General features: G+C 38.3%; 1 protein-coding gene across 7 annotated transcripts in view; it reads left to right on the top strand.

Moving 5' to 3' along the window:
* The window catches only part of Cobll1 (cordon-bleu WH2 repeat protein like 1), a 156,576-nt gene extending 154,224 nt beyond the window's left edge, over positions 1-2,352 (top strand). For all 7 annotated transcript variants that reach the window (XM_076569576.1, XM_076569571.1, XM_076569574.1 and 4 more), the window contains one exon: positions 1,125-2,352. In XM_076569576.1, the coding sequence (XP_076425691.1) occupies positions 1,125-1,211 (87 nt within the window). In that variant the 3' untranslated portion in view covers positions 1,212-2,352. The remainder of the gene's footprint in view (positions 1-1,124) is intronic.
* Positions 2,353-23,610: the final 21,258 nt, after the last annotated feature.

Raw genomic sequence — 23,610 nt, 5'->3', positions numbered from 1 at the left:
GAAGCAACTGAAGTACAAACAAAACAGATTTGTTCTATACCTTAGTCTAGTGACGGGATCTGTAGTTATTTCTGTCAGTCCTTACTCGAAGATGGCAATTCTTGTCTATAAATTTTTGCTGCTCAAACTACAATGTAATATTATAACATTTTATTGTATTCTTGTGATATTTTGTTGTATTTTACACGTGACATATATATGTATATATGTTTGTATGTATTTACTATTCATGATCCATATTTTTTTCTTTACATTCTTCTAAGTCTTTCTAAAAACAACTAAGAATTCCAAGGCATTTGGAAAACTTCAGTTTTTTGGGAGTGTGTGTGTGTGTGTGTGTGTGTGTGTGTGTGTGTGTGTGTGTGTGTGTATCTAACTCTGCATCAAATACTGACCTGGAACTCTCCTGCCTCAGTGTCCCAAGTGCTTGGATGGCAGGTATACACCATGCTGCTCGACTGTCTTAAATATTTTTTTTTCCTCTAGTGCTTTGTAAATGGAACACTCAACCACTGGGTTTTGAAGGTTGAGTGTTTATTGATTGAAACTTCCTGTAAAGCCCTTCCCTCATTCTGTTCTAGGCATGATAGTCACAGGCTTGACAGTTGGCTGTAACCCTTTATCATGAAAGAATTCTTAAAGACCCAGTTTTGGTGGTTGATGCTTTTGTTTTATATATATATATGGAGTAGGTAAGAGGAGGATTTCAAACTACTTTCTGATATTAGTACAAAATTGTTAAATTTTGCAAAAATTCACTTTAGTTTTCCCATTTTTCTCAAAGCCCTTTTGGGAAGGCAGGATTCATCTAGCTAAAACTGCGCTGTGACAGCTTGGCCTGCAGTCTGTTTGTGCTCTTGTCTTTTATGTTGGCTTAGTAATAAAGACTAAGATATGTTGATGGGTTATTTAACTTGTTTGTTGTGGAAATAACAAGTCTCTCGTTTTCCATTTCATGATAGAATGAACATTTATTCTTAATTATTTGTAAATCATTGAGTGATAAATGCTGAATGCTAACATTTTCAGTTAAGCAGAAGTTATAATGTGATAGTTGTTAAAAATTAGACAGCTGTCCCATTTTCTAAAAACTGATGGGAACAAAATGTGTTTCTTCCTCTTAGGTTACTGTTCCATCAAATACAATCTCTGTGAATGGGAAGTCAGGACTCAGCTATGCCATGTCCTCTGATACCCAGGACAGTCACTAACATCACCCTGCCGTGACACACTTCACTGACCAGCTTCCTGCCTGCAAGGAATATTGGCAACTATATATTCAGATGTACATTAATATATAACTCTGTTCAAGAATAAGCATTTGTGTTATGGATCTAATGCCAAAAGAAAAATGACTAGAATTTATAATTTATAATAGTGTTTGGTCTTTTTGTCATAACTAAATATTGCTGCTTTAGAAACTTTAAACAAGGTATAAATGCCTTGTTTTTTTTTTCCCCACAGTGAATAATCACAGCTTATTGATTTTTTTCTTTTATTTATGGACATACTGTGTACCATAAAACAAAGGTATAAATTGAGATTTATGAATATATTGTATGACAGAGAAGCAGGCAAGCACATACTAACATTTACTGCCTCCGCATTAGGCTGTAATTAGAAACATAAATTATAATAAAGTCTTTTTGCTGAAATATACGGAAAACTAGTAAATCAAATAAATAATGTTCATTTATTTTTATTGAAGAATCACTTATTGTGAGACTTATTTTGTGCATTCTTTTAATTACAAATGAGTGCCAGATCAATAGAAAATAATAATAGTATTTTTTAAATATATAACACTTTAACCTTTGGTAGTTAAATTGCACAAGGAGACTTTAAGATGTTTTCTGTATATAATTATGTTGTTACACAGATATTACATATTTTCTAATGCCAGAAGTCTTAAAATATTCCTGTGAAAATGTTGATATATTATGACAGTTATTTCACATTTGGTATGTAGGGAGAATAGGGGCTAGTTTGTGTCCGTATTCAAAACTTTAAAGACTAGTTCGAAGTTTCCAAAATCCTGATTTAATTAAAATAAAATGCTAAATTAGTCATTTATGTAGCTCAGACTCTAATTGTCTAAATAATAATATATATTTTCCTGAAAGCCAAACTGGTTCAGGGAAACAGTGATTGATGTGTTGGCTTACAGTGATCCTAGGGTCTAGAGCACGTTGGTGTCCTGGATTTCTTTATGAATTTAATTGCTCATTTATTCCAGAAAGTGTTGAAACAGCCTGTCGCTGTTTTGACTCTTACTAAAGCTACTGGAATATCTGCCATTTTGACAAACATGAATTCTTTTTCCATTTAATAAAAGCAAGTTATATATTTGAAGTCTGCTGTTTCCAGTGTGGTTTGTATTAACTGGCATATTTGAATAACATACCTGAAGAGAATGCATTTTTAAAAATTTTTATGTGTATGGGTGTTTTGCCTGCCTGTCTGCCTGTGCACCCTGTGTGTGCAGTGCCTGTGGAGGCAAAAAAAAAAAAAAGGCATCATGTCCGCTGGAACTGGTGTTACAGACAGTAGTGAGCGGCCAGATGGGTGCTGGGAATTGAATCCCTGTCATCTGAAGAGCAGCCAGTGCTCTCAACCGCTGAGCCATCTCCCCAGCCCTGATGAGCATGTTTCTGTCCACCATTAGCATGCACATCATAGTACTTCCTTCCAGTTACCAGGCTTCTCGGGGAAAAGTTAAGCCCTGATATTCTGACGCCAACACATAAAGTACTTAGCCTGGTTCCTCCTGCTGCTGCTGTTCCCTTGTGTCAAGCTTGGAATGAGAACCGTCTGCACAGATAGTCAGGTTCTATCATTTTAAACCAGTAGAAGAAAGGAGCAGGCTTTTGAAAATTAGTGTTTGTACAATTGTCTGCTTGAGTAAAGCATGGTCTCTACTTCAAGCTGTATCATCAATGGGTTTGTGTCAGACTGAAAGCTTTTAAAGTAACATTTAAAAACTTAGAACGTAATTTGTGCTTTCAGACTGTAGCATGTGAAAACTAGTTTAAAATACATGGTGCTGTCATAAAAGATATAATGAATCTCAAACCTTTAGGATGTGAAATGTATGTAAGTACCATGAAGGCAAATAAGGCACATTTAATAACTTGTTTAAGATATGTAAAGGTGTTAATTTGTTAACAGGATGAGGAAATCCTAAAGCCTAGAAAACATGGAAAATACTTTTTCATTGCTAATCGGAGACGTAGTAGACAGTAAGTAGGAAATACATAGGTTACCATATCAGCAAAACTGCAAGGTCCAAAGTAGTCAGCATCAAAAACAAGAAACAGCAATGGGGAGATGTGTGGCTGTTGCTAGGAAGTGTTCCACAAATCAGAGGTCCCTTGCCTATATCCTCAAATTATTCAACATGTAAAGGAGACCTTAGCAAGATGTGACAGCCTTGAATACATCTTTATCTATGTTCCACACTGGGGTATATTCATGATACAATTCTCATTCATATACAATACTCAGTCAAGCTAGAGTCCTGGGTTAGCACAAATGCAGCAAAAAACCATGTGAAAAAAGAAAGTCGTAGAACAAAATGGGTGTAGGTGGACTAGCTCAGTTGGTAGAGCATGAGACTCAATCTCAGGGTCATGGGTTTGTACCCCACATTGGGTGCCAGATAATGCAGGAAACCCATGGATTACTGTAGCACAAATCTTAAAAGGTTTTACTAATAAAAACAAGCCCAGAGCCAAGTATTGGGATGAATGCTGAAAGATCAGAGAAACAGAACCAGCCACAGCTAACCTCGCCTCACCAATTCCTCAGCTGATCTCGTTTCCTCAAACTGGAAGCCTCTTGAGTCCTCATCCGAATGGATCTCAGCTGAACTGCTGCTCAAAAGCCTCAAAGCTTAACAGATTGTAGTTCCTGGTTCTCACACCTTATATACCTTTCTCCTTCCTGCCATCACTTCCTGGGATTAAAGTCGTGTGTCACCATGCCTGGCAGTTTCCAATGTGGCTTTGAACTCACAGAGTTCTGGATGGATCTCTGCCTCCAGAATGCTAGGATTAAAGGTGTGTGTGCCACCATTTTCTGGCCTCAATGTGTATCTAGCGGCTGTTCTGTTCTCTGACCCCAGGTAAGTTTATTAAGGTGCACAATATATTGGGGAACACAATATCACCACAGACTACTGAGAAAGGGACTGTTTGTTAGTGGATTGTATGGTGAAACAACTGACTGATACAGGATAGGGCAAATTCAGTCACAGAGTCTCTGGAAGGCTGAGAACTGGTCTCACGATGCTTCACACCACCTGACTCGGTCTTCACCACCAAAGAGTGCAAGAGTATGTGTTCCTCAGATCTTAAGCTAGCCAAGAGGCCACACCCTAGGGGCTGGTACTCCAAGGCCACAGGTGGAACAAATAACCACTACAGATTTGTTTTATGATATCAGTTATAGAAAGTATAAAATATGATAAATGATTCTCTGCAGTATGGTTGAGCATGTAGAAAAAAAATAAAATCTCCTTCCAAGCTTGCTGGTGGTTGGTCACTTGATAGGAACCAGATGAGGAAAGCAAGTGAGAATCATGGGAGACATCAATCGTGTTGCTGTGTTTTATTGTAGAAACTGTTGGTTGAAAACAAAGACGTCCTACACCCCAGGTTCTAATCTACAGACGTAGTTTTAATATTGTATAGGTTACATGGAATGGAGGGAGATGTGTCTGTCTACGAGTCATTAATTAGGAAATTTTGAAAAGTCTTGCCCACACTGCTTTAGACTTTTGTCACCACCTCCTTAACTGAGACGTCTAAGACGAGTTGTTTTTCCCCTCATTTCCTTGAGCTAACAAAACTACAAGACAGGAATGACCCAGAATCAATTTTAGATTATCATGTTGAATGTTGAATAGCTATATAGTGTTGACTAGCTAGGCATTTCACCTTGATGGGTTCTTTACAACATGTTAAAATTATAACTTGGATATGATACGAGATTTTTATTCTTAGTGTCTTAGCTCCCTCGCTGGGGGAACCGCTGTTAATGTTTTGTTGAATCCATCTGATGGAACTCTAAGGTCTTGAGTATGTGTTTATTGAACAGAGTCACACACTAATATTCCTAAGCAACTTGGCTTTGGTATACCAATATTCTGGAAGAGAAAGTTTTTATACCTATAAGATCTGTCACATTTGTTAGCCATCTTCCTATTTCTTGCTATGGTATACCAAACTGCCTGGAGTCAAGGTATTTGGGTTCAAGTCTCAGGTCTGTCTACCTTTTTAACATCATAGCATCTGGGGGTGGGGAAATTAACTCCCTTTTGAGAGGAGAGAGATGGCTCAGCAGTTAAGAGCACTGACTGATGTTCCAGATACACCTGTCTCATAGAGATGATTTTAAGGATTGGATGAATTTTAAAGATGTTTGACACACAGTATTTTCTTCCAAATGCGCTTGTTTTTCACACTTAGTGAGCAAGAATTACACTTCTTTGTTCTTTGGGGGAATGGCCCTCCCTCACATTTCACCTACATGTCCTACCAGGTCTGGCCTTGGCAACAGAATCCACTCTGCAACTTGATCTAAGTCCTTGCAATGAGCTCAGTTGCCTTTCGTAGACCAGAGCTGATGCTGAAAACCATGGATCAGTTGGTACCTGTGCCTAATGACAGTGCTTTTCTTACTACCAGGGAAGAAACTAACTACCAAAGAGCTAAAACTCACACCCATAACTTTTAACTGTTCTGTTTTCTAGAGTAAAGGGGCTTTGCAGCTGAAAGTCACAGTGAAGATCCTTGCCTGAAGTGTCTTTGAAATTGTTTGAAATACTCATTTATTTGATACTTTAAACTTTGCATAGGATTTTTATGTTACTTGGTTTACAGGGCATCAAAAGTTTGTAAGATTGCGGGGTTAGAAATGACACTCAGCCAGATGTACCTCAGGAGTTTTCTCTTTCCCGTGATGAAACTTCACAGATGGTAGTGAGGTCAATGGTGCTGCCTTCCACGCTCTCTGGAATTGTAGGCCCACTTACGGACCTTTTAGCCTTTTATTTTTTATCCATTTTATCTGTTTCTTGCAAATTTCCAGTCCTAATATTCTGGCTTATCCTGTGGACAGATATACTTTACTTATCACAAGACAAATATGCCACCATATATTTTCTCAAAGAACTTTTCTGACAGGTGTTTGGAGAAAAATTATAGAAAATTCTGATAATTTGCATAGAATTCTTTGTTTTGACACATTATGGACTTTAAAAATCCATTTGAAAGTTGGAAAAATTTGTTTTTCTTGGCAGAAAAAATAATGCTACATTTCAAAAAAATTATAATTTCAAAACAACACTCATTTATAATTTTTTTTATCTTCCATTGTGGTAGGCCACATTATTTCTCTGCCATTCATGCACGCAGTTGCCCTGTGACTTGGCAGACATTCTCTGTACAGAGGCCAGGCCCAGTATCCTGCCTGTAGAAGCATCTGGTTTTATGCCTAATGCAAGACAGAGGTGACATTGTACTGGTTCTGAGAGAGACATCTCGAAGATTGGTGTGTTTGGGCCACTGGACCTATGCTGGAGATACTGCTCTGAGAAATCTGTGAGTGGTCCTGAGGGAAGGATGAAGGGCAGGGAGAAAGCAGAAGCAACTGCTAAGATCTGACTGTCTGGCAAGAGCCAGCCCAGCCCAAATCACAGAGCCTCACCCAGGACTAGACTGAGCTGTGCTGTTAGAGCTGTGGTATGGTAGTAGGTGAAATGCACCATTTTAGACACATGACGGAATGACTTTAACCGTGTTCATAGGTTTATTCAATCTGTTCTCCCTTCTTCAACGGCATCTTCTCCAGTGTCTTCAAAGGATCTTCGGATTTCTAGTTGACAGATAAAATACAAGATGTCCAGGTGAATTTACATGTCTGATAAATACTCTTCAATGTGATTAGTTCTGTGCCGTATTGGGGGCAAATTTTAATAATTATTATCAGAAGTTCCATTTTAACTGACCATCATGTATTTCACTTTGCCAAGCTTGTCAATATTATTATTTCTTTGAAAATCTGTGAAGAGAGAGAAGATGGAAGAGTTATGGGTCACGAAAGAAAGCAGAGGAGACAGCAAGTCTAAGCCCAGCTGAAGTGAGCCACGAGCTTGCATTACAGAATAAAAGAGTTCAGCCTTTGAGCTACTGGCTAGCTGGCCATCAGAGGAATCTGCACATCATGAATAGGGAAATGTTCATTGATGAAGTCACAGTGAAGAAATGACTTGAGTGACTCTGTTGGGAGATTGTAGATATCTACAAGGCAACTGCAAATCATAAATTCTGCTGATGCCCCCACTAACCTCAGTATTGTTATGATAATTATAGCAACTATTAAATCTATGTGATGATAGGGAGCTATAACTAAATGAATAGTTATTTCATTTAATAGTACAGTAAATAAGACAAAACAACAGCCTACAGAATGGGAAAAGATCTTCACCAACCCCACATCTGACAGAGGGCTGATACCCAAAATATATAAAGAACACAAGAAAATAGACAAATTCATTACATTTGAAGTTATTCATAATAAAGTCAGTGGATAGGTTTTTCTTTGTTTGTTTGTTTGTTTGTTTCAAATTTGAAGCAAGCTTTAATTAAATCCTGGCCAGGTAGATGGGCTCCATCTCTGGTTTTCCAGAAAATGGCCCCAAGTTATGATTTGTAGGAGCTTAAAAAGGCAAACCCCACAATTCAGTGTATTTTTCATCAGGTCCAATGAGGGCAAGCATACATCCCGACATATTTTATTCCTTCATGCCTCCCACCCGCATGTGATAAGGCACATCCAGTGTCCTTAGGTCAAACAAACTTGTTTAGAGAAGTGAAAACATGGCTTGTTACCGCCCATAAACAATAGCCTCCAGCATTTCAGGAAGTATCTGTCTTGGGTAAGGGGCTTACAGGTTAGAGGCATTTTGTTTCATGGATCTTTTAGGCACAATAATTACAACTTAAAATGTAACTTTGGTTCTCGTACACACTAGACTTTGATAGTATATAAAATAAAGTCTGGTTTACATATAGTACACATGACCTTTTATTTTCTGATTTTATGTATATGAAATGGTAATTTGGATGTACAATTGTAATTAAACTATCATTAAAATTACTTTCACCTGTTTTATTTTTTTAAAATGTAGCTTCTAGAAGGTTCAAAGTTATACATATGGATCATAGTTTAATTCTTTTTTAATTAAGAATTTTTTTTATTCATTCCACATACCAAGCACAGATCCCCCCCATTCCTCCTCCCACAACCCTCCAGCCTTATCCCTAGCACACTCCCCATCCCCTCCTCTGAAAAGGTATGGCCTCCCATGGGGAGTCAGCAAAGCCCAGAAGCACATTCAGCTGAGGCAGGTCCAAGCCCCTCCCCCTGCAGCAAGGTTGTGCAAAATGTCCCACCATAGGCAATGGGTTCCAAAAGCCAGTTCATGCACCAGAGATAGATCCTATTCCACTGTCAGGATCCCCTCAAACAGACTAAACTACATAACTGTCTCACCGATGCAGAGGGCCCAGTCCAGTTCCATGCAGGCTCCACAGCTGTCGGTTCAAAGTTCGTGAGTTCCCACTGACTTGGTTTGACTGTACCTGTAAGTTTCCCCATCATGGTCTTGATGCCCCTTGCTCATAGAATCCCTCTTCCCTCCCTTCAACTAGACTTCTGGAGGTTAGCCTGGTTCTTGGCCGTGGCTCTCTGAATCTGTTTCCATCAGTTATTGGATGAAGGCTCTATGATGACAGTTAGGGCATTCACTAATCTGATCACTGGGATAGGATAGCTCAGGCACCCCCTCCACCACTGTTAGTAGTCTAAGTAGTCAGTCTTAAGTCATCCCTGTGGAGTCCTGGGAACTTCCCTCACACCAGGTTTCTCCCTATCCCCATGATGTCTCCCTCTATCAAGATATCTCCCTCATTGCTCCCCCACTCCTCCCCATTCCAGCTCGACCATCCCATTCCCCCATGCTCCCATGCCCCATTCCCTACCCTCCATTGCCCCCCTCCATGTCACCCACAGTTTACTCAGGAGATCTCATCTATTTCCCCTTCCCAGGGCTATCCATGCATCAATCTTAGGGTCCTCCTTGTTACCTAGTTTCTCTGGAGCTGTGGGTTATAATCTGGTTATTCTTTGCTTTACATCTAGTATCCACTTATGAGTGAGTACATACCATGTTTGTCCTTCTGAGTCTGGGTTACCTCAACTCAGGATGATATTTTCTAGTTCCATCCATTTGCCTGCAAATTTCATGATATCATTGTTTTTTTACTGCTGAGTAGTACTCCATTGTGTGTATGTGCCACATTTTCTTTATCCATTCTTTGATTGAGGAGCATCTAGGTTGTTTCCAGGTTCTGGCTATTATGAATAATGCTGCTGTGAACATAGTTTAACATGTGTCCTTGTGGTATGACTGTACATTACTTGGGTGTATGCCCAAGAGTGGTATCATTGGGTCTTGAGGTAAATTGATTCCCAATTTTCTGAAGAACTGCCATACTGATTTCCAAAATGGCTGTACAAGTTTGTACTCCCACCAACAGTGGAGCAGTGTTCCCCTTACTCCATATCCTCTCCAACATAAGCTGTCATCAGTGTTTGTGATCTTAGCCATTCTGACAAGTGTTAAATGGTATCTCAGAGTCATTTTGATTTGCCTTTCCCTGATGTCTAAGGATGTTGAGCAATTCCTTAAATGTCTTTCAGCCATTTGAGATTCTTCTATTGAGATTTCTCTGTTTAGATATGTACCCTATTTTTTAATTGTTTTTTTTTTTAGTATTTTGATGTCTAGTTTTTTGTGTTCTTTATATATTTTGGATATCAGCCCTCTGTCAGATGTGGGGTTGGTGAAGATCTTTTCCCATTCTGTAGGCTGTTGTTTTGTCTTATTTACTGTGCCCTTTGCCTTACAGAAGATTCTCAGTTTCAGGAGGTTCCATTTATTGATTGTTTCTCTCAGTGCCTGCGCTACTGGTGTTATATTTAGGAAGTAGTCTCCTGTGCCAATGCATTTAAGGCTACTTCCTACTTTCCCTTCAATCAGGTTCAGTGTAACTGGATTTATGTTGAGGTATTTGATCCACTTGGACTTGAGTTTTGTGCATAGCAGTAGATATGGATCTATTTGCAATTTTCTACATGTTGACATCCAGTTATGCCAGCACCATTTGTTGAAGATGCCTTCTTTTTTCCATTGTACAGTCTTAGATTCTTTGTCAAAAATCAGGTCTTCATAGGTGTGAGGATTAATGTCAGTGTCTTCAATTCGATTCCACTTTGGTCCACATGTCAGTTTTTATGCCAGTACCAAGCTGTTTTTATTACTATAGCTGTATAGTAGAGCTTGAAGTCAGGGATGGTGATGCCTCCAAAAGTTGCTTTATTGTACAGGATTGTTTTTGCTATCCTGGGCTTTTTGTTTTTCCATATGAAGTTGAGTATTGTTCTTTTGAGGTCTGTGAAGAATTGTGTTAGGATTTTAGTGGGAATTTCATTGAATCTATAGATTGCTTTTGGTAACATTGCCATTTTTATTATGTTGATTCTACCTATCCATGAGCATAGCAGATCTTTCCATTTTTCTGATATCTTCTTCAATTTCTTTCTTCAAAGACTTGTAATACAGGTCTTTCACTTGCTTAGTTAGAGTTACTCCAAGGTATTTATATTATTTGTAACTATTGTAAAGGGTGATGTTTCTCTGATTTCTTTCTCAGCCTGTTTATCATTTGTATGTAGGAGAGCTACTGATTTTTTTGAGTTAATCTTGTGTCCTGGCACATTGCTAAAGGTGTTTATCAGCTGTAGGAGTTCCCTGGTAGAGTTTTTGGGTTACTTATGTATACTATCATATCATCTGCAAATAGTGAAAGTTTGACTTCTTCTTTTCCAATTTGTATCCCCTTGATCTCCTTTTGTTGTCTTATTGCTCTAGCTAGAACTTTGAGTGCTATATTGAATAGATATGGGGAGAGTGGAGAGCCTTGTCTTGTTCCTGACTTTAGTGAAATTGCTTTGAGTTTCTCTCCATTTAATTTGATGTTGGCTGTTGGCTTGCTGTAAATTGCCTTTATTATGTTTAGATATGTTCCTTGTATTCCTGATCTCTCCAAGACCTTTATCATGAAGCGATGTTGGATTTTGGCAAAAAGACTTTTTCAGTATCTAATGAGATGATCATGTGTTTTGTTTTCTTTCAGTTTATTTATGTGGTGTATGACTTTGACAGATTTTTGTATGTTGAGCCATCCCTGCATCTCTGTGATGAAACCTATTTGATCATGGTGGATGATTTTTTTCATGTGTTCTTGGATTTGGTTTGCCAGTATTTTAAATATTTTTGCATCAATGCTTATGAGGGAGATTTGTCTGTAATTCTCTTTCTTTGTTGCATCTTTGTGTGGTTTGGGAATCAGGGTAATTGTAACCTTATAAAAAGAGTTTGGTAATACTCCCTCTGTTTCTAGTGTGTGGATCAATTTGAAGAGTATTGGTATTAGCTCTTCTTTGAAATTCTGGTAGAATTTTGCATTGAAGCCATCTGCTCCTGGGCTTTTTTTGGTTAGGAGACTTTTAATGACTGTTTCTATTTCCTTAGGGGTTATAGGTCTATTTAAATTGTTTATCTGGTCTTGATTTAATTTTGGTGTGTGGTACCTATCCAGAAAATTGTCCATTTCTTTTAGATTTTCTAATCTTGTGGAGTACAGTTTTTGAAGTATGACCCGATGATTCTCTGTATTTCCTCTTTGTCTGTTGTTATGTCTCCTTTTTCATTTCTCATTTTGTTAGTTTGAATGTTCTCTTTTTGCCTTTTGGTTAGTTTGGATAAGAGCTTGTCTATTTTGTTGATTTTTCTCAAAGAACCAACTCTTGTTTCATTGATTGTTTGTATTGTTCTCTTTGGTTTTATTTTAATGATTTCAGCCCTCAATTTGATTATTTCCTGGCATCTATTCCTTCTGGGTGAGTTTGCTTCTTTTTGTTCTAGAGCTTTAAGGTGTGCTGTTAAATCGCCAGTGTGAGATTTCTCCAACTTCTTTATGTGGACATTTAGTGCTATGAATTTTCCTCTTAGCAAGCTTTCATAGTATCCCATAAGTTTGGGTATGTTGTACATTAATTTTCATTGAATTCTAGGAAGTCTTTAACTTCTTTCCTTGTTTCTTCCTTAACCTATTGGTGATTCAGTTGAGCATTATTCAGTTTCCATGAGATTGTAGGCTTTCTGTAATTTTTATTATTGTTGAAATCTAACTTTAAGCCATGGTGGTCTGATAAAATACAGGAGGTTATTCAATTTTTTTGTATCTGTTGAGATTTGCTTTGTGACCAAGTATGTCATCAATTTTAGAGAAAGTTCTATGGGGTGCTAAGAAGAAGGCATATTCTTTCTTGTTAGGATGGAATGTTCTGTAGATATGGATTAAGTCCATTTGAGTCATAACATCTGTAAGATCCCTTATTTTTCCTATTAAATTTCTGTCTGGCAGACCTGTCCATTGGTGAGAATGGGGTGTTGAGGTCTCCCACTGCTAGGGTGTGGGGTTTGATGTGTGATTTAAGCTTTAGTAATGCTTCTTTTACTATGTGAGTGCCCTTGTATTCAGGGCATAAATGTTCAGAATTGAGACTTGATTTTGGTGGATTTTTTCTGTGATGAATATATAATGTTCTTCCCAATCTCTTTTGATTGATTTTAGTTTGACATCTATTTTGTTAGATATTATGATAGCTACACCAGCTTGCTTCCTAAGTACATTTGATTGGAAAGCCTTTTCCCAACCCTTTACTCTGAGGTAGTGTCTGTCTTTAAAGTTGAGGTGTGTTTCTTGTATACAGCAAAAGTATGGATCCTGTTTTCGTATCCATTCTGTTAGCCTGTGTCTTTTTATAGGCAAATTGATTCCACTGATATTGATATTAAGGAATATTAATGACCAGTAATTGTCAATTCCTGTTGGATTTTGGTAGTAGTAGTAGTAGTAGTAGTAGTAGTAGTAGTAGTGTGTATTTCCCTTCTTTGGGATTTGCTGATGTGGAGTTATCTATTGCCTGTGTTTTCATGGGTGCATCTAACATTTTTAGGTTTGAGTTTTCGTTCTAGTGGTGATTAAAAGTTTTGCTTGGGTATAGGAGTCTGGGCTAGTATCTGTGGTCTCTTAGTGTCTGCATTATGTCTATCCAGGACCTTCTGGCTTTCAGGGTCTCCATTGAGAAGTTAGGTGTTATTCTGAGGGATCTGCCTTTATAAGTCTCTTGGCCTTTTTCCTTTGCTAATCTTCATAGTCTTTCTTTAGTCTGTATTTTTAGTGATTTGATTATTATGTGGCAAGGGGACTTTTTTTGGGTGTTCTGGTCTATTTGGTATTCTATAAGTTTCTTGTATCTTCATAGGTATTCCCTTCTTTAAGTTGGGAAGGTTTTCTTCTATAATTTTGTTGAATATATTTTCTGTGCCTTTGAGCTGGTATTGTTCTCCTTCTTCTATTCCTATTATTCTTAGGTTTGGCCTTTTCATGGTGTCCCAGATTTCCTGGACATTTTGTTTTATGACTTTTTTGGCTTTAGTGTTTTCTTTGAATGACGAATCTATTTCCTGTATTTTATCCTCCACACCAGAGATCCTCTCTTCCATCTCTTATATTCTGTTGGTCATGCTTGCATCTGTATTTCCTTTTCGTTTACTCAGATTTTCTATTTCCAGCATTCCAGTAGATGAGTTATTGAGTCCCATGTCTGTATAACACACAGGTAAGTGGAGAGGGGTTTGAGTTGTTGCCATTTGTTTCTTTTCTACCAACCATTAGTGTCACTCAGGTCAGTATAAATCATGAAAGGCAAATAATGATTCAGTGAAAGCACCTTGTTGAAGGTTGTTATGATTCAGTCCTAGAAGCATGCACTTCATAATCTGATAGGGCATAACAATTTTTGAGAGAGGGGAGAAAGATGGGAAATAAAATTTGTCAAGTGTTTTTTGTGTACTGTTTACTCTGTGAGGTGAGCTTTGATAGAGATGTTGTCACCCAATTGACACATAAGACTCAGAGCACCCAAGTATCTTATCCAGGATGATGCTGATACTGAAGCCACCATAATGTAGGAGTAGAATGACTCCATTAATTTTTAAAACTCTGTTTTCTTACTCTAGCCATTAAGCTCTTAATTAGTCAATCTTCAAGCCTTATTTTGTACAATGAATATCTCTTATAGATTACATCCATGACCCTGGAAACCTGATCTCAATTTCATATCATTTGCTAAATTTTCTCTAATCTCATGTGACCTATACTGACTTAACAGCCAGCTGTAGTTGGTATAAAGAGAAAAGAATCAGAATAAAATGACCATTTGCTGTAAGCTGGATGTCCCCACAAAACTATTTCCACTGAAACACTAGTATGGTAGTTAATCTTGACAGTCAATTTAACAAGACAAAGTCACTATAGAAACAAATCTCTGGGCTTGTCTATGAGGGATCACATAGGCTAAGTTAATGGAGGTGGGAAGACCTACCCTAAATATGGGTATGGCCCTTTCATCTGTTGGTGTCTTAGTGTGAATGAAAAAGAAGTACCCAGCAACATTTATCCCTCTCTCCGAACTGTGGATGCAATGTGACCAACTGCTGCCTGATCCGGCCACCATACTCTCCCTGTCAAAGAGTTTGGTAGCCCCTGGGACTCTATGCCAAGGTAACCACCCCCTTCCTTAAGTTGATTTTGTGAGGTGTTTTTTTTTTTTTTTTTTCACAGCGAAGTAAGTAAGTAAGACAAGCATTAAAAGGTGGGAAGTGGGTTGGCCATGGTAGTGTTCATCTGTGACTCAGGAGGATAATGCAGGAGGGTCACCATCTTGAGCCAGCCTGACCTTCAAAAATTAATGCTCCTGGCCAGCAAAAATTAAACAGTGAGACACCCAGTCACCAAAACAAACAAAATAGCAGCAATAGCAAAAAGTTCCAGTTGCCTTAAGAGATGATGCATCATACAGTCATGCTATGCCCACATGAATGTATTAAGGTCTTTTATGGTGAAAGAGTTCCCAGTACAATGGTTCAAATCCTGGCCTGGTTATTCTTTGCCAACTTGTCACAGACTAGGGACTTCTGGAAAGAGGGAACCTCAGTTGAGACAATGCCTCCATCAGATTGGCCTGTAAACGAGACTGTGTGGTCATTTCCTAGATGGATAATTGATGGGGGAACATACAGTCCACTATGAGTAAAGCCATTCCTTGGCAGGTGGTCCTGGTTTGTATAAGGAGTGTAGCTGAACCTGGGCCTGAGAGCAAGCCTGTAAGCAGCATTCCTCTGTGGTGTCTGCTTCAGTTCCTGTCTCCAGGTTCCTGCCTTGGCTTCCCTTGATAATGCTTTCTAAATTATAAAATGTAATAAACTCTTTCCTTCCCCAAGTTGCTTTTGGTCATGAAGCTTATCACAGCAATAGAAAACCAAACTCGAGCAGTCGCATGCTCACTTGCTCTCCTGCCTTCTATACTGGAATGACACAAAGGCCCTTACCTACTGCACACCAGCGCAATGTTCCTTTATATCTCATTTTCCAGAACAATGTGCCAGATTAACTTAATTTCAGTTTTAAAGTTATTTCTTTAATTTTAAAACCAATATGTAAGATATTAGATTATTAGGACATTTTCCAACAAAGTTAACTTTATTCTTTATATCCTAGTCTTTGGTGTTTCTGCTTCAGAAACAGAAAATGGACTATGACAATGACATTTCTCAGTCACCTGATATTCTGCTCTTTTGAAGCATGGGCAGCTGAAAACTTGTAGTAGATATTGTGCTACATCGTTAATGACTATTAATTCAGTAACTCATTGTCTTAGTTAGGTTTTACAGCAACTCTTATAAAGAAAACATTTAATTGAGGGGGCTTGCTTACAGTTCCAGATATTTAATCCATTATCATCATGAAGGGGAGCATGGCAGCATGCAGGCAGATGTGGTGCTGGAGCTGAGAGTGCTACATCTTGCAGGCAATGGGAAGTCCACTGGCTATCACACTGAGTGAAGCTTGAGAAAAGAGACATCAAAGCCTGCCCCCACAATGACACATCCTCCCACAAGACCACACCTACTCCAACAAGGCTACTCCTCCTAATAGTTTCACTCCTTTTGGGGACCATTTTCTTTCAAACTACCACACTCATGTAAATGTACTCCATACTTTAAAGCTGTAGTTCTCAACCTTCCTAATGCTGTGATCCTTTATCTAATACAGTTCCTCATGTTGTGGTAACCCTCAACCAAAAGATTATTTCATTTCTATTTCATAACTGTAACTTTGGTACTGTTATGAGTGATAGTGTAAATATCTGATATACTACCCCTGTGAAAGGGTTGTTCGACTCCTATAGTGTTTGAGACCCATAGGTTGAGAACCATTGCTTTAAAGAAATGTGGCTATGCCCTCAAGGCGATTAGAAGCAAATTCATGGAGAGGAGGCACAGATGCAGAAATATGGAGTAACAGTTTTATGTTGCAAGAGATATTCCATAAGAACACTTGGTAGCTGGCAAGTGCTGGGAAGACTTTAGGGTAGACGGATAGAAGCCAGTGGTGTGGACACAAGCAGAAAGGTATTTAAGCTGAGAGTGTGAGTAAAGTCTGTGGATGGTGTGCCAAGTGAGTTTCACTAACAGAGTTCACATTATCCTGGGGTGGTATACTAACTAGCTGGTGTATTTGACAAGCATACACACTGACCATTTCCATTTTCCTAGGCATTGTGAGAAGTGACTAGAAAACAGAGATGGCTGACAAAGGATTCTTGCACTCCAAGAGGATTTCAGTTATAGTTCATGAAACAAGATCATGAAAGAAAATCACACTGGCAATCCAAGTTGTCCATTTCCCCATAGGTTGTCTCTTCCTTTTTGGTATTTGGAAAGTGTTTATATATTCTTGATTCTAGCTCACTATTAATTATATGAAATTTAAATATTTTCTCCAAGTTTATACCTTCTTGTTTCAAAATTTTAGTTAACTCAAAGTACACTAACTGGTCATATCAATATATTCTTTCATGATTAAGGTTTGTTTTTCTTTTTAAATTATCCTTAAGAGATCCTTCAGTACTCCTGGCTCAGAAAGAGCATTCAATCATATTTAATTATGACAATTTTTAGATTTTCTATCCTAAAGTTAAGTTCTGATGTTGGCAGTGGAAGATAGCAATCCATTTTCTTTTTCATCTCTAGATGAAAAACAATTTTTGAAATTCTGTGATTTAAATAGCCATGACTCTCTTCAGTGATCTGAATGCCACTCCTGTCATGGGTGATGATCCTGAAATGTGTGCCTCATGGGGAATTCTTTTCATCTGTTCCATTGACTAAGATAAGTATATCTTAATTTATACTGCAGAGGATAATCCATACTGTCTTGATAACTACCTTTTAAGTACCCTTTCTATCTTGTGGTGGTGGGGCACTCCTTCCCTTTCAAAAATGTCTTGGCTATTTATTAATTTTTTTGTTCTACATAAGCTTTAGCACAAAATTAAGTTTTATGCTGTGTGACTAGGAATTTTATAGAAGAGTTAATATAGCTATTTAGTAAATAGAAGAGGTCAGTGTCAGGGAAGATAGGGATCGTTCTAATTCCCTAAAGCTGTTGGTCCCTGATTCAGCTGACATAAATACTTAGGAAAATGAGATAGAACTGAATAGTAGTTAATGTTCACATGTATCTGTTTACTTCTCTGGAGCTAGTCTCCAGCCCTCCACAGCCTCCTCTTAGAAACAGACGTCTGTAGTCTTCATCAATGGGTCCCCTTGATGAAGGGCTTCCTGTTCAGCCTATGTAGTACTGGCAAGGCATTAGAGAGAAGGGAAGGGTCAGGTCTGGGTTCCCAGTGTGCTCAGCTCCCCTGCTGGCTGTTAGCTACCTCACTGAGAACAGGAGCTCTGCTGAGTCTACCTCCCTCCTGCCATAGCTGGCCTTTTGAGATTCCTTTAATCCCTTTACACCCCCTTTGCCTCTTTAGGCTAGGGATTTTTTTTTTTATTTCCTTGCCCTTGCTAGCCCTTGCATGTTTTATTGTCCTGTAATAGTTATTTCATTGAAGTGCCTCTGCGACACTTTTGACCTTGTCCTTTCGGGAACATGATTGATACTTAAAACTTAAAATTCAATGTGCTCACCTATTCAGGAGTGTTCAGGCATCCTTTAGAAACATTTGTATTATGAAAAAAAATAGAGAGAAAGAAACAGATCAAATGCCAATTGACAAGTAAATGGGTATTTGAATATTGTCATATAATGCCCAAATATAACATTATACAAAAAAGCAAACTAGTTGATTATTGCCACAGTCAACAACACAGACGTGCTTGGGAAAGCAATGCTAAAGCCTTTTAAAGCAAGTAAAAAAAAGTGTGTGTGTGTGTGTGTGTGTGTGTGTGTGTGTGTGTGTGTGTGTGTAAATAACCTATTCTATATAATTTTTTTTTTTACTTGAAAAAACTAAATTTTTCAAGTAAGTAATGATAAACACCACTTTTGGAGAGTGATAGAATTATTTTCCCTGGAAGAGAAGGAAAATTGATTCAGGTAGGTAATGCAGTATTCACTTTTAGAAACTGAATAGTAAATTCAAGGGGAATCATTTGCAAATCAGTAAGTCAAAAAGTAGATATGTAATTAGTCTGTTTCAGTTAAACTTTTGAAGCTAGGTTAGAAAGTCTAAACTTCGAGGCTATCAAATTTAAAATCTTTTCACGACATAATACTCTGAAATATTTTGTTTGTTTTTGTTTTTGTTTTTATAATATAATTAATGATGACTCATAGGCCAGAAGTAGACAAAAACTTCAGCAATTAAAGATCATTTGTCCAAATCCAAGTCTGCATGGTAGGAGTTCTGACCAAAAGTTTTGGCAGTGATGGCTCAAGATAAAGGAAAAGAAAGCAATGCAGAGCTGGGGAGTCAGGATTCTTGGTGGTAAACAAGGAAGGACCAAGTAGGAGGCCGAGTAAGTAATCCAGGACAGATTTGCCACCTTGGAAGTTTGGCATCAGCGTGAAAAGTACGGTCTATTAAGATGGAATGGTGGAATGGAAGTCACTTGACGTTGTGTTAATAGCTAAACTTTTACTAAATGATCTGATTCATCTCAATTCCTTGGGCTCTAACTGAGCTTTTTGTGTGGTAGGAATTGGATACAGGTGTGAAACTGTGACACTTCAATGATTTTTATTGACACTTCCAATAATGGATTATATTTCTGCACAATCAATTGCTTGTGTCTAGCTGCCATATATAGCTCAAGTTTGTGTGTGTGTGTGTGCGTGTGTGTGTGTGTGTGTGTGTGTGTACACGTACAATACCATTAAAAGATATAAGATATATCAGCTTAAAAATTGAGACTATTCAAAATTAGAGTGTAAATTGTCAATGTTTTTAATATCAAACATTCTTCAACTCAAAATACCCTTCTTTAGCCAACATTTGTCTTGGATTTCTAAAAGGTATCGTATTTCTTGCCTTTAATAAAAATAACTAATCTCATTAGTGAATTTGGATGAAGTTAATTCCAGAACTCTATTTATACAATGATTTTCAAGTTTATTTCCTATTTTTATCATGTCCTTCAAGTGCAGTATATTTCAGAGCTGTCTATTTTTAGTGTACTCAAGCACTGCACCACGGCAATGCTTTCACACTTCTCTGTGTAATCATAGCAGGCCTGGGCTGCACCTGCTTGGCTGCACTGGCCAGTCTCAGGTGTCTTCTAGTGAATGGGGTGAGGATGATATTTCCTGTTCATGTTCCATTTCAAAGAATACATGTGACAATTCGGAGAAGAAAAGTAACAGCAGTATTTCTTTTAGTATCCTAATTGATTTTTCCCCTTTACACGATATTTTATTAATTCTTCAAGAATACCAAGTATCTTGATTATATTTGCCCTATATTCCTATCCTTTACCTCAACTTTTTTCAGATCCACTTGCTCCTTCCTCACTCATGTCTTTGTTGTTACTGTTTTTGTTGTTGTTTTGTTTTTAGAAGAAGCCATCTTAGAGCAGATGTCCTGGGCACCTGTCTCTTACAATCTTTCCACCTCCTCTTCCACAACGTCACAATGTTCCCAGAGTTTTAAGTGTAGGGTTGTGTTATAAATGTATTAACTGGGGCTGGGCACCGCATAATCAATTGGTCTCTGCATTTTGACTAGTTGCAGCTTTCTGTAATGATCTCCATCTGCTGCATAAAGAGGTCTCTTTGATGATGCTGAGATGCACTTATTTGTGGATATGAGGTTAAGTGTTTATAATGCATTTAGAGTCTATATCTACAGTGGTTTTATAATGCAGTTAGATTCTGCATCTATATTGGTTTTATAATGTAGTTAGATTCTGCATCTACACTGGTTTTATAAGGCAGTTAGATTCTGCATCTGCACTGGAAAACAGCAGTAGTACGCTCTCCTCTAGGTTCCTTGGCATTACTAGCCACAGATTGTTGCCTATATCTACAGTGCTAGGCATGAAGTTCCTCCTCCTGAGCGGGCTGTAAGTTCAGTTAGGTGACTGGTGGTTACCCTCGGGATGTAAGTGCCACTATTGCACCTTTTGGACTATCTTACTGTGCTGGTGATTCATCAGAGTAATGAGACTGGCTTCTAAGACTGACGGTTTCTACTTAAAACATTGCCTAAATGAACTGTCTGTGGGGAAACTCTGTGTTTGTTTCAACATGAATCTTAAAAATCTATCCTTTCAATGCCTTTGACAGTTGACTGGGTACCAGAATGCTGAGTGTGTTTAGAGGTTCTGATATTTCGGGTGATTTCTAGGCTACAGCTGTGGAGCAAATATTACAATAAAATGAGTCACATTTTGTGTGTGTGTGTGTGTGTGTGTGTGTGTGTGTGTGTGTGTGTTTCCCAGTAGCACATTAAAGTTATCTTTAACCCAGACATGGTAGCACAAATCTGAAAGGCTGACACAATAGGATAGTGAGTTTAAAGTCAGTTTGGGTTAATAGAGAGATGATGTCACAAAACAAAACAAAAACCAATAAAAGTTATGACAAAACAAAAACCAATAAAAGTTATATTTATTTTGTACTTGTTACCTAAAATATGTGTGATAGTATTTATCTTAAACTTAATGCCCATATTTAATTAAACATGTTTTACCAGTAAAAGTGCTGACAGTGTTCTGAATTATTAAAAACAGACTCCAATATACTTAATTCACACACCAACACAGACAAACAACCACTCCCAATTGAAGATAAAGCAGTATCCACAAAAATGTGGTATAAGCTCAAGTACAACAGTGTGGTGATGTACTATGTCCCCCAATATATTGTGCACCCTAATAAAGCTTATCTGAGGATCAGAGGAAAATCCAGCCACTATATTAAACATAGAAGGCAGACAATGGTAGCACAGGCCTTTAATCCTAGCATTCGGGAGGCAGAGATTCATCCAGATCTCTGTGAGTTCAAGGCCACAATGGGAACAAAGCCAGGTGTGGTGGCACATGCCTTTAAATTCCAACACTAGTTAACCATAAAGGTCTGGTGGTCTGTACAAACAGACAGGAAGTGACAGAGCTGGGCCGAAAGAAGATGTGATGTAGCTGGGTGGAGAAAGGAAGAGATGAGGGGAGATGGCAAGTACAGAAAGGCATATAGGTGTGGGTATACAGAAAGTAGCTCTCTCTGAAGGCTGAGGAGTTGGTAAGGTGAGGTTGGCTGTGGCTAGTCCTATTCCTCTGATCTCTTGGCTTTCAGATTTTTCTTTTTTTAATAAGACAGTTTAGCAATTCATCTTACACAACCATTTGAAGTTGGTCTATGTCTGGTTAATATTTATGCAGATTATCCACATCAATTCAGTTGTAGAAGGCTGAGAAGATGGTCTACATGAAGTGATTGTCATTGTGGTGTATGCTGTGAAACAAGGCAGTGTGGTTATGGAGATGGAGGTCCCCTCCTCCTAACCACCAGCCTGTTGATGCCATCTGTCGCAACGACGAAGCCCGTCTTCAACAAACACTAGCAGTTGGTCTTTTCATTTCTTCCCAGAACTGCTTGTTTTCAAGACAAAGGTCCCTGGAGCCTCACAGAGAATTTTGCCTGAAGGAATGAATCCAAATGAAATTAAGGAATGCTTTCTTAAAACTTTAAATGGTCACTTAAAAATGAGAAGCAAAATGGATCTTATTCCAAGAGTGCTTGCCCAGCATGGTGTTTTTGATGGTAAATTCTATTTTAGAATTAACTGAAAGAATGTAATCTACCATAGAGGTAGAAACTGAAAAAAGTTGCATAAAGACATAGATGACTGAAACAACCATTCTGCTCTGGGCAAAGGGAAGGCATAGAGTGACTAGGACTCCAGAGGTCCAGTTTGTAGTCCTGGTAATGCTCATCAAGACTTTCCCTTTATCAGGATACCTTGTCTGTGGTACTTAATGTGATGGTTAATTTTCATTGCCAGCTTGAGCAGGTTTCCAACCACCTATGACATCAATAAGGCACCTGTCTACTTTTATCTTTGAGGGTGTCTCCAGATGGTAAACTATCAAATTAAGATCATTTCTGAATGTAGATAGTACCATCAATGAGCCAGAGGGGAGAAGAAAGGGAAAAAAGAAGTCTGAGTGCTAGTTCTCTCTACTTTTTGGTCCATGCTCCCACAGCCCTAATGCGCCTTTGGAATGGAGCTGTGCAACTATGGACTGAATTCTCTGAAACTGTAAGCCAAAAACAAATCTTTCTTTCCAAGAGTTGTTGATAGCAGATATTTCTTCACAGAGACACAAAAGTAAGATACTTCCTAGAGCTTCAAGTCCTATATTCATAAAACTAAGGTACTTTAGGAAACCTTTTTCCTTTTCCAGAAGATAAATGTGTTGATGATATTTCAATTGAGCACTGTGATTTTAATAATGACATTTTAAAGTAGCTGTTTTCAAGGCAGAGGTTGCAACTTCTTTCTCAAAGTCTAGGTTCCCTTTAAGTGATAGGGTTTCTCCGTGAAGAATTAAAGTGGGTGTGGTGAAGTGAGTCATGTAAAGGGAGCTCATTGAGAGGTACCAAAGGGTCAGAGACTTGTCACTGCCAAGTAAGTCACATTTAAATTCCCTCAAGCCTTGAGAAATAATGTGAGGGAAAAGTGCAAAAATAACACAGTCATCCCTTTGGAATAAGTTGACTCGTAGGCCTCCTGAGTGCACCTCAGCTGTATGTTCATCTGTATGCAAAGAGAAATAACAAGACTCATCTATATTTGGCACAGGACACTTTTCAATGCCCCAGAGCATTCATCTATCAATGCACATTACGTGACGACTTTCAGGAAGGAGGCACTGCCATGCACACTGCCTCGTGCCCAGCAACAGACACACATTGAAGATTCTTTTCTCTCCCTGCTATACAGAAAATTGCAAGAGCTCACAGCCACCCTAGACCAACCAGAATACAATGAGAGGCAGCCATATCTGATTGAAACCATGGTGAGAACTGAGATTGACAGATCTGCATGGCTAGGAGGTAATGA

Source organism: Peromyscus maniculatus, chromosome 4, assembly GCF_049852395.1.
Source record: "Peromyscus maniculatus bairdii isolate BWxNUB_F1_BW_parent chromosome 4, HU_Pman_BW_mat_3.1, whole genome shotgun sequence".
NCBI lineage: Eukaryota > Metazoa > Chordata > Mammalia > Rodentia > Cricetidae > Peromyscus > Peromyscus maniculatus.
The sequence above is the reverse complement of the archived record's forward strand: the minus strand, read 5'-3'. Positions and strand labels throughout refer to the sequence as shown.